This window comes from Ciconia boyciana, chromosome 8 (assembly GCF_034638445.1).
Source record: "Ciconia boyciana chromosome 8, ASM3463844v1, whole genome shotgun sequence".
Classification (NCBI taxonomy): domain Eukaryota; kingdom Metazoa; phylum Chordata; class Aves; order Ciconiiformes; family Ciconiidae; genus Ciconia; species Ciconia boyciana.
Window position 1 is genome coordinate 39,180,116 of NC_132941.1, and position 11,649 is coordinate 39,191,764.

The window sequence follows — 11,649 nt, forward strand, 5'->3', positions numbered from 1 at the left end:
ACAAATGGTGCACTTTATGATGTTCTACCTCACATCTCTATCGCCTCTCTACCTATTAGACTTCCCAAACACTTAACCTTACTGCAACATTTAACATGGGTATGTTATTTTCAGAATGACTGTGAAACCCTTTACATGTCATGGAAAATTAGAGAACAAAGATTACTAAAACCAAAGCAGTTTCACTCCCTTGTTTAGCCGAATATGCCTCCAACCCTGTGATTTCACAAATATTAAAAATACATAGTCAATTTATTACTCAGGTTCAGGGCAAAGGGTTGTGTTGTGAGGTTGGGGGGTTTTGTTTGGGTTTTTTTTTTGGGGGGGGTATTAATAGCTTTGCAGCTGCTCTACTTCAAAAATTTCAGCCTCAGAAATATGAGACTGAGTATTGGGAAAACCTCATTTAGCTATGTAATATCTGTGCATGGGTAAGACAGTTTTCTTGTCGTAGCAGCTAATCCTAACATTGGTAACCCCTGCTGGCATTGCTGGGTAATGGGATTCCCATGCTTGAGGTGTTAATGCCTTTGGACATCTCAGTTACTGGAGCCAAGAGAATAAACTCTTCTGTGTTACTGCTTTTATAAATATAGTCCCCAGTTCAGTCTTTTAGTAATTTGTCTACGACAAAGTTAGCACCACCTTTATGAAGAAGACTGACATTAAGTTGTGAGGCCACTCTGAACCAATGCAGAGCTGAAAAAATATTTCATCTGTTCAGGAAAGAAATACAGTACCTTTATAATTATTAGGAGAAAGCTCAGTTAAGCATAAAAGTATGCTTCACATGCACAATAAAGGGTAACAGTGACAAAACCTTGGCTCTAATCTGATTTCCTTCCCTTCACTGCAGAGACCCCTGGAAAAGCCGGACGGCCTGGATGTTTCGGATCAGAGCAAAGAACATCCCCAGCATCTGTGTGAGAAGTGCAAAGTTTTGGGCTACTACTGCCGCCGTGTGCAATAAACCTTCGAAGTGGCCTCTTCCCGTCCCCATCATCCTTAAAGATCCTCTGGCAGCATGCGATCAACAGCAACACAACAAATCAAGATAAAAGCTAAAATAATTGCCAATATTGCCTATCTAATAATATGCCTTACCATTAATAGAATGTAACATTTCTCCTGTGCATGCACATGCATGCAACAGGTATTTACAGGACTATGATTTGTATACATACATATATATGTAAATTTATATATATATATGTACACACATATATAAAGCGTTACTGATAGTGTTCACAACAGAACTGCAGTTGCAGGTTCTGCTGATTGTTTACACAGACCCTATATCATGGCCAGGTGAAATGAAGAACTATTCAATAGGCAAGGTATAATATTCACAAGGAATAGGTGTTATATGTATGGCTTTTGCAGAGGTTAAATAACTGTGGGGCCACTAATTGCAAGCACTCGCCCACAACACAGTTATTCCGATTATATGACAAGACAAAGGAAGATGAAACAAGCCACAGCGTAAAAGAAGGAAAATTATTGTTTTCCCAGTTTTAGGAAGTCTGAGAATTTTGTGCTGCTGCTTTCTTGAACTTTTTCTATTTGTTACCATCGCTTGGGCAGGGCTTAGGCAAAATCATTTTTGCAGGATGTGGCAAAAAGTGAATAATTGTTTGAGGGTGTGGGTTGGGTAGAAAGGGAATGCCATAATGGGACCCAGAGTCAGGAAGGATTCCAAGAGGTTTTTGGAGGAGACAAAATTGGCTTGCTTGTATGACTAACAGATCCTTCTCTTGTCATGTAATCCCGCTGAAATGGTCCCTGTATGTGTATGGGCCGTCCGTTAGGCCACAAGCACACTAAATTTACTGTGAATAAGGGGGGATAAGAATACTTAAAGCTGTCCCCAAAACCCTTAATGGAAAGATTAGCCAAACTGACTATTTATAATAGTTTTAAAGCCACTTTCTGGAAATATTTTTATGTCCTGTTTTCTACTGTACAAATTTGTTACAACATAAAACTTGTTAGCCATAGGGGTGTTACAAGGCATGGAGAACGCTCTATATAACCTTCCCTCTTTATGTCTTCCTGAAACACCTACATACCTGAGAAGAAATGTGGGAGTTATATTTTGTAGGAGTTATATTTTTGTTGTCCCATTTCAGGTAGAACTTTGTGCAGGGGCATCCTGCTGCAAAGAAGTATCTCATCAGGGATTGGGAAATATCATGAACTGAAAGTACCTCGAGACAGTATCCTGTTTGTATGTCTACATAAGAGTACATTGGCAAAAGGACTCAACAAGCAATTCACTTGCATTAGTCACTAAAAAAATTACAAGGATAATGTTTTTTGGGTTTCTTTAATCAGCAACTTCTATTTTTATGAAGTTTCCTTTAGAGAGATTGATTTGTGTGAATGATACTTAGTGGAAATACTTTAAATCCTAAATAACTTGATGTGAATTAAATTTGTTTTGAGGATTAATTCCATAACGCTAAGACAGAGGGGGTTTTATGCCAAGTTATAGCAGGATGTTACCAGTATGTACAGTCAAGCTCTTGTAAAGCAAATTGAAAACTTACAGTGAGCATTCGTATAGGAAATGTGAAGCTCTCTACAAATTTGCTCTAGGGTGAAACTTTTGCCATTTCCCTGCTTTGCTATAAGCAGGGCAAAATTGTTTCTGCTTATTCTGGTGGTAGTGTCATGTACATATCTCGCCAACTTCATTATTTATGGATAGCTCAAGTGATCCAGCCTACTGGTCGGAGCAATGGATAAACATTGGGACTCCTGGCTTCTGACCTGGCTCTTCCATTAGCTCCCTGATTTTGGGCAAGTCACAAGATCCTTCTGGACCTCAGTTTCCCCAGCTGCAAAATGGGGATAATAATACTTTAGTATACCTACCTCACAGGAGAGTTGTGAGGCTTACTTAGTATCTATAAGTGTTTTGACATCACTGGAAGAAAAGTGCTATGTAATGCTAAAATACTATTAACTAAATGAATCACTTCAAAACTAGTTTTGCCCAGTTGGCAATTCCATCAACTAAAATAGCTGAAAATGTTATTGAAAGTTAACACTAATAACAGTTCAGTTGCCTCAGTGAAGACATGCAGTTTTAGCATTTTCAAGTGGAAACACATTTTTTGCACAGACTCAAAAATTACCTTAGAGACAAATACTCTAAACAAAGATACTAATCTGCCCATACAAATAAGAATAAGAAAATACACAGCAAATCTAGGGGTGGATTTTCAAAGCTTGCCTCTAGTATTAATCTCAATAGTTTGTTTCAAGCACGAGTAATTTTGAAAGAGCCGCATACTAAACCAGATCTATTTTTTCCTCTTGAGCACTTAATAGTACATGAACAAAAAAATCACCTTGATGCTTCACATCCAGCTAAAGGACATGTAGAGAAACCTGCTTAGATGAAGATAAGGGAAAATGTTATTTTATTTTCTCCCTGAAACTAAGATGTTGCTATCAACCATTTTTTTCTGTGTTGAAATAATTTCCATTTTATGATAACCACTAGATCAGTAAAATAGCACATCCCTTGATATAGCTACATCAACATACAGCACACCACCAAGTTCTGAACAAAGACCAACTAAAAGATACTGTTATACACAATTGTTGCTATTTTCATGACAGTGCCCTGTTAAAAATTGTTTATCCAGATTCAACACTGCATGGGAATGCCTTCAGCTTATGGATTTTTAGGTTGTACTTTAAAATAAGGCTCCTAAAAATACATGTGATCGACTTCAAAACAATTTATGTCTGTAGGTGTAGAATAATAATTCTTAAAAGCATACTTACGAGAGTTCAATATTTATATCATTAATATTTTCCTAGGCAGCAGACATATAAAGTATTTAAGTAATATTCAGCATATTTGAAATAACAAGGAGGAGCACAGATTTTCCCCTGCACTTACGTAGGGGAAAAGCAGATAAAGAACAAAACACACAGGAAAGCAAGAAACAACCCTGCCGTAGTTTGTACTGCCTAACTCGTAGACCGCAAATCTGTCCCAGTGCAGGATGCAGATGCAATCAGGCCCTGGGCACCCCAGGGCTGGAAGCAGCCTGCTTGCCTTGCCATCCCTGCCAAAAGCGGGGCTGGGAGGGAGAGTGACCGGGGGTCCCTGGGGAGCAGCCACAACCCTCCCTCCCCTGCAGCCGTGGGGCTGAACTCCGGCTTCCCCCTGGCCGTGTGAGGATATCCCCTTGTTTTCTGTCCTCGCTGCACAGGGCTGCAACCTTGTCTCCCTAACGAGCTGGTGCCTGGGGAAGGTGGCAGCCCCAAGCGCTCATGAGGGGAGCGTTCCTCTGTCCCTCCCTGCGTGAGGTTTGCTCATAGCATTGTAGCATTCGGCCCTGGGCGTTTGGTCCATGCTCGTCTGTACATAGTTTGTGGGTTGCTGGAAAAACACATCCGCATAAGTAGCATACAATAGCTTATGACCACTGGCTTTTAGTTAATGGCACAGAAGGGAAATTTCTGAATTTTGATTTCAAAAAAGGAAAAAAAAATTGATTACAAAATGTAAATTTCTTCTCTTCCCCCCCCAAAGGTAATTCACCTCTAGACCTAACTAACTCTTTCCAAATTGGAAAAACCTTAAAAATTCAGATTTTTGACTGGAAAGAGGATGACTTGATTTACCTCTTACATTTTTCTGAATGCTTTCTGATATTCTCTTTAGCCAGCTCTGCATTTAGAACATCAGCTAGTAATCCCTGAAGGCATTTTTAGACAGTCTTACCAGAAGCGAGGCAAGCATCAGTAAAAAGAGTTTTAAATCAATACAGGCCTCCCTAAACTGAGTATTCTTTAGGGGTGTACCTCAGAGAAATTTGGCTCTGTGCATTTATTTGGCAAACGGGATTTTTAGCCTCAGGTGCTTGCTGTTGCCTGCCTACCAATCCATCCAGCACGCACTTTTTTTTTTTTCCTCTTCCCCCTCTTTGGAGATTTTTAAGCTTCCATTTATTTCTTAAAAAAAAAAAACCTAAACACAATTTGTTTCCTCAGTCGCAGTCGGTCAGAACATTTCACACGGGATTTGTCCTTGGCATTGGCACTGGTCTGGAGAAAAGTATCAGTGATTTGAAATGTGTGGTGTAGGTTTTTAGCTGCTTTCACTTGATGCGGCCCCAATGAAGTTGTTACAAATACTTCATTTAATGGTGGTGAAGAAAAACCCCTGTAGTTTAAAGGATGGCCCAATTTTAGCCAGTTTCTACTGCTGCTACCATGGACGTAAAATGATGCCACACAAAGTTTGAGGCCTTTTTGTCTCAAAGTTGCTTTTCAATTTCAGATAAATACACAAGAGTATATATTATTTCTGAAAATAGGTGTATTTTGAAGTTCCCCATTATATGGGACTTAGTTTGTAAACTAAGAATGTGAAGTTACGTATGTCTGAGGGAAGCCTTATACCGAGAAGTATTCTACATTTTACCTTTTTGTATAACGTGAAATTTAGGTTATACATGGGTTGCATATCTGTGACGCTCTAGCAGTTATTCCAAAAATAAAACAACTTAATACATTAAAAGTTAAGAGCTTTTTGAAATGTCAGACTTCATAGATTAGTTCCCTTTGTTCTGCAGTCACGTAGAATATTTTTTTCCCTAGTATGGATCCTAAGAGTTGTCCACTGAACAGTATGCAATAAATCATCAATATGTGTTTTTCAAGTTAAGTGAATTGACATACGTTTTCCACTTGCCTTTGCCAACATATTTTAAAATGTGATGGAACTATCCCCATACAAAAATCATTCTTTAAGATATCTCTCCACTCCCCATTGGGCTTCAACCCATATCTCTTTCCTATCTGCAAAACCACTGCTGTGCATTCAGTTTGCTATATTGCTGAAGTGCTCAGAGGGCTGTTTGAGATCTTAGATATAGGGATGATGGTTTGTGTTTCTAGGATGAATTTTAAAGGGACAATCGTGTGCAGTTACTAGCTATAGATGATTGATATAAATGTTTACCCCTGTATGAAGTATTTTACAGTTTTACTTGCAGATGTGTATTTATCTTGAGTTATACTTGACATAGAGTTTCTTTCAATTTTTTTAATACTATGTGTGTATTTTGGAAACCTTTTTAGATGTTAAAATTTTTGAATGGTTACAAATATTTCTTGTAATACTGAATTATCTTATCTGGAAACTCTTTGCAGTAACTTTTTTGTATATATTTGAGGGCCTTTTTAAAAAAGTATTGTTTGTTTTTCGGGGAAAAGTTTTTACAATTTGGAAGCTTTCAGAAGGGCCTTCCTCTCAACTAGGATACTAACAGAGGTAAGAGTTTTCTTAAGTATTTTGCAGAACTAAGGACGTATCCTCAAGAAAATATTTATGGAAGTAATTTACTTTTTTTTTTTTTTTTTTACAATGCTTTTGTCTGTATAAAGTATGCAACAGAACTACATTAAGAAGGAAATATTGTCTACATAAAATATTATATGAAAGTTGGTACATAATTCTGACAAAAAACCTTGCAATTCTTTAAGCCATATTGTTTTTGTTATCCTTGGATGAAAATATCAGTATTAAGTAACCAATATATTATTCAAGTGCTTAGACTTATATGAAAATGCTTATACAGTTTATTTATGTGTATTTGGGGAAGAATTGCTAGAAAAAGCTATCACTAGACATATAGCAAGTGAGGAGCAAATAACAGTATATTGTCACTTTATGGCCTTGTGAGAGACACAGAAGATGCTGAAAGCACCGTCGAGACTTGGCTTTCAGAAACTCCGAAGCACAAGCGTTGGGTTTCAGATGGTGCTTCTTTCCTTTCCCGTAACCAGAGGGGAAGAGAGTTGGTTGGGACGCTGTTTGACAACTTGACTTTCACAACTCTTTGCAGACTGTGAGCTCAGCTATGCAGTATCGGCTACAGCAATAATATCAATCAAAGGATGTAAGAGAAAAGGATTGAAGTAGATTATTGTAGGGGTTTATGTTTATTTTAGTTAGAACTCATAGCAATATAGAATATGCATGTGCACGTATTTGAAGCATTTTTACACTTTACATTTCATGTAGTTTGATTATATCATGAAGGATTGGGTTTTTAGTTTGATATTTTACCATGCTAAAATGGGAGGTCTGCCCAACCCTGTACTGGATTCTTGTTTCCTTTAGAAGGTTATTTAGTACAGCACTCACTGCATTGTGTACTAGTGCTAAAACTAACACTGTATCTTATGAATTTCTTCAGCTTTAAAAAAATTAACCTAATTATGATTACATTTGTTTAGCTGTACCCACTGACCTTGTCAGATTCAGTTGGCTATTTGTATAATTTCTTTTTCTGTAACTGTTAATAAACTTGTACAGCTAAAACAAACAAACAAAACCTATGGACAAAGGCCTCAGAGGTACCAGTTCTGCTTCAGCAATCAAGATGACAGCTTGCTCATCGGGTGACTGTGTTGCTAAAGAGACTGTTAAAACCTCTGTTGTGGATTGTCCATAAAATGGCATTCCGACATGTGCCTTATTTGCTGGATAGTATACAGCTTTCCTCTAGTATTCTAGCATTTTAATGCTGTATTAAAGTACTGCAAAAAAACAGCAAGAGAATGGTATGGTTTTCTTGAACATTCCTTCCTTTGACGTTTTACTACCAGCTGCGTTGGTTTCCTGGTTATGGACTGGCCAACCACAGCCTGGTGTTTGCAGTGCAAACCGGCCCCAGCATAACGGTGACCCAGACCATGGGAAGAAGAGTTTCTCCACTGCAGCCGAGTCCCTAAGCTGCAGTGAGCCTGGCTGTATCCTGGGTGAGAGAGCTTCACCCAAAGTCTCCTCTGCTGGTGGAACAACAGCTTGGGTTAATGGTGCCAGCTCTTAGTTTTTAACAGCCTGGTATTGTCTAGTGTTCTTCTGAAGGAAAAACCTCCTATAACCAGACAAAGTACACTTCTATGCTTAATAGTTGGATAGGAAAGCTTAGGTGCCAGAAAGTTGCTATAATGAAAAATAACATTCATCATTTTTAAATGTCATTAAGCTATATCACTTAAAATTTGGGGATTGGATCTAATTCATTCTTTGCAAACACTAGAAGTTGGCAAGAACTAGACCTACTAAATGCTTGTTGCTTATTAGCAATGCTCTTCTCACATCTCCAATCAAAGTTCAATGGCAAGCAATATTTCTATTGAGACCGCCAATACTGGCGATTGGAAGTTAAAATAAGGCTGTCATGAAATTAACTTTGGACTTTAGGTATCCTGCCTCTAACATGAGAGATCCCCTTCATTTAAAAGAGAAAATTTTTTATTTCTGTGTAAAAACACAGTTCTTCTATGCCTGATCACCCCTACAAACATGGTGCATATTTGATACTTGGAGTTCTTTACCACAGTGTCACCATTTATATCACATAGCAAGCCTGATTTCTGGGAAGATTTGAGTGCTCTTCTCATTCAGTCTGTATGAGAGAGAGCAAGAACGCGTGCACATGTGCGTGCATGGGTATGCGTTGGGCGGGGGGAGGAATCGTGCAATTCTGAAGCCTTGAAAAAAGTGACTATTTCATCAAATGATGAAAGACATCCTCCCAGCTGAGTTCCATGGAAAGGAAAAGCACATATTCAGGGCTAGTTGGTAAATTATTGCTTGAAAAACAAAACATACTGCTCTTCAGTATAAAGCTTGCCAATAGCACTGTTCCCATAGCAAACACGAGCCACAAAGCCAAGCTCGGAACTGAAATACAACTTTCCACCAGAAGAACTGGGGGCTCCCCAAACGCCAACACCTCAGATTTAGCACTCCACTGAGACCAGAAAAACGCTGAGTAGACCAACCACGAAGTCCTAGCTCCCTATTACCACATTTTCTGTGATTCCTCAAAGAAATAACTTTTTTGTATTTAAAGCAAAAGTAAATTAACACAAACGATATGGCGTCATTTGTTGATGATCTTTTTTGTAATGATCAAACTACTTTTCCCTCATTTTTCATTGCCAAGCGCTTCACCTTCCTGCTCTATGTGAATGAGGTCAAGAGACAATGCAACACCCTCCTCATAACAGAAGGGCCAAATAATTCCCACTTTAAGAAAAATAATAGGGATTTCATAACAGGGATTTCATATAGCACTGATACTTTGAAATAAAAAGCTGTTTCATTATTCTTCATGGAAAAACAATTTAAACAGTACACCAAGGTTACCATTTTTAAAGTTAGTCACATCACATCAAAACCCCCATCTCAGATCCTTCTAGTATATTAGCAGGTGTACGAACTAGACCTTAAATTCCAACTAGGAAGGATAAACAGTCTGCATGTTACACTTGTGTAGTCTTGCTCAGAGCCCCCACACATGGATCATGCACTGCCACGTAACACAAGTCAAATAAGTTTAAAAGGCTCCTCCTTTCTCCATATCCCTCTGAAGAAGGATGTACACAAGAGACATGGGCAAGAGAGGAACCTGAAACACCGAGGGCTGAATGCTGACAGTCAGGTCCTTCCACTAAGAACTAAGACATCAAGAACTGAAGAAACCTCCTAACTGGAAGAACATATAAAATCCTTACTCCTGAGAAGCACATAGTACATAGTTAGGTTTTTGTCCTGAAAAAATAGAATACAACATTCAGCTTTGCTTTTCCCTGGTATTCACCTCCTGAACTTAGAGAAACAGATCATTTGCAAACTCCTGTCTCGGTAACACCAGCTATTGGGCCCACACCTACTCACCAAGCACTTTTGTTTTACTGAAAGTAATGCAATTGCTCTTCCTCACCATCCATATCTCAAAAACACTTGAGATAATAACAAAACCCAGAAAAGTGGTCTTGATAGAACCTACCAAAACTGCAAAACCTCATTCAAACAACATAGCTCTCAAAATCCTTTTACAAACTTCAGGAGACATTTTTAGTAACTGAATATGCTGAGAAACACCTACCTCAGTCAGCATTTATTGGGTCTTTTTCTGAAGGGCCAAAACTGATGCTGAGGCAATCACATTCATGAGGGGTTAGAGCATCCGTGATTTGTAGCCCAGGTGAGCAGAGATGGCCAGCATTGCTCCGCAAGAGAACAGAACACCATCAGCCACCCCTGTTTAAAAGCACTGCCCAGGCACGTGGCTCTGTGGCTGATGAGGAGACCACAGAGGCAGCAGCAAGAGACTTTGCTTCTACACCATGAACTTAGCTAAACAAAAATGCAGTAATCATTGACTTTTTTCCTTTTTTTTTTTTAATAAAAGCTAAAAATGGAGCTTGCATGCCCAGCTAACCCAACCAAAACCCATGCCTACAGGGAAAGCAAATCATAGCCAAAAACTTTATGGATGTTTTAAGTGGAGTAGGGTACAAGCCAAAGATTTTCTTTTATTTTGTACTCTAGCCTCCTTTTCACCAGCTGAGAGCAGAAACTAGAATGCTATGAGAAAGCTTTCTCTTACACAAGTTCTGAACACATCTGAGCAGCAGGTATGGGAAACCTAACTCCAGCCAGCTTTTCATAAGGTTTCCTTACAGTTTTGCAACATACCGAGAAGGTACAACTCAATGGACTTCCAAGGAGACAGACATACTTATGCTCCATTTGATTTCAGCCAGCATCCATTTGATTTCGAGAAGAAGTAATAGTGCAGGAAAACACTGCAGAAGTAATAGGAAGTAAGACCTCAAAACTCACTGCAAATAAAACAGTGATAAACAGACAAATACCACTGGCATAGGAAAAAAATACCTTTGTTGAGTACCTTCAGGTAGAAATTCAGAGAGCTAGCACCCACGGCCCCTGGAAAGGGCCTCGTCTCCCCCCGCCTCTCTCGCATTGGCTGCTGGCCCTGATTGCGGGGGCTCCAGCTGTGCTGGCCAGCTGTGGGGGCACCAGCTCCTTCCCAGGTGCAGGCACTTCCCGCCTGGTGCTGCCTGCTGCAGCGCGAATCCAAACAGCTCTCTCCAACAGCGCTACAAGAAAATAGTGCAAAGACATCAGTGCCACCAACAGGAACCCTCACAGGCAGCTGGGAGGCAAAGGACAGTTCAATTCACAGCTAGGAGAGACAAATAACTCTCATTTTAATGTCCACACTAATTGAAATCTCAACACAGTTAAGTCTTAGGCAGCTGTAGAAATTTCATCAAGGAAATATGCAAAAGTAAGCTTCGCTGGACAGAAACTTGAATAATGCACGTTGTAGTGAACCAATTCAAACTGCTTTCCAACATACCCTGCTGAAGTTTCTGAATGTGCCAGGAAATGTTTGAATACAGTGATTGCACATATCAAGTAATATCTTGCACAGCTATTTGGTCTAAGGTGTAGTTACTTCATTGGCCATTTGGCTATCCCAGGTGTTTGCATTGCTTTAATTAAACTGAGGTAAAAGTGGCTGAGTTAAATAAAGATAACTGGTATGTACTCGCACCAATATCTTTCAGGATTTGAAGGAACTGAACCAACTTATTAAGCTAGTCTTCCTCAGAGAGGTGAACAGCAATTCACTGAGTCAGAGTAGCAAAAGCAAACCCAAACATGAGTAGTAGCTGACAGAGTCCCTGACACTCAGCGAAAGACACCCCAGATGGTGCGTATTCAAGAATAGATTTTAAATTAGCTAGTCACAGTCAGGAATAAGCACATGGTGTTATTTTGAACAATTC

At 39.2% G+C, this 11,649-nt stretch overlaps 1 protein-coding gene across 1 annotated transcript in view; it reads left to right on the forward strand.

Annotated features, from left to right (window-relative positions):
• ZCCHC24 (zinc finger CCHC-type containing 24) overlaps window positions 1–7,406 on the forward strand; it is a 119,512-nt gene extending 112,106 nt beyond the window's left edge. Inside the window, exon 4 of the mRNA XM_072869807.1 lies at window positions 857–7,406. Within this exon, the coding sequence (XP_072725908.1) occupies window positions 857–970 (114 nt within the window). The 3' untranslated portion in view covers window positions 971–7,406. The remainder of the gene's footprint in view (window positions 1–856) is intronic.
• Window positions 7,407–11,649: the final 4,243 nt, after the last annotated feature.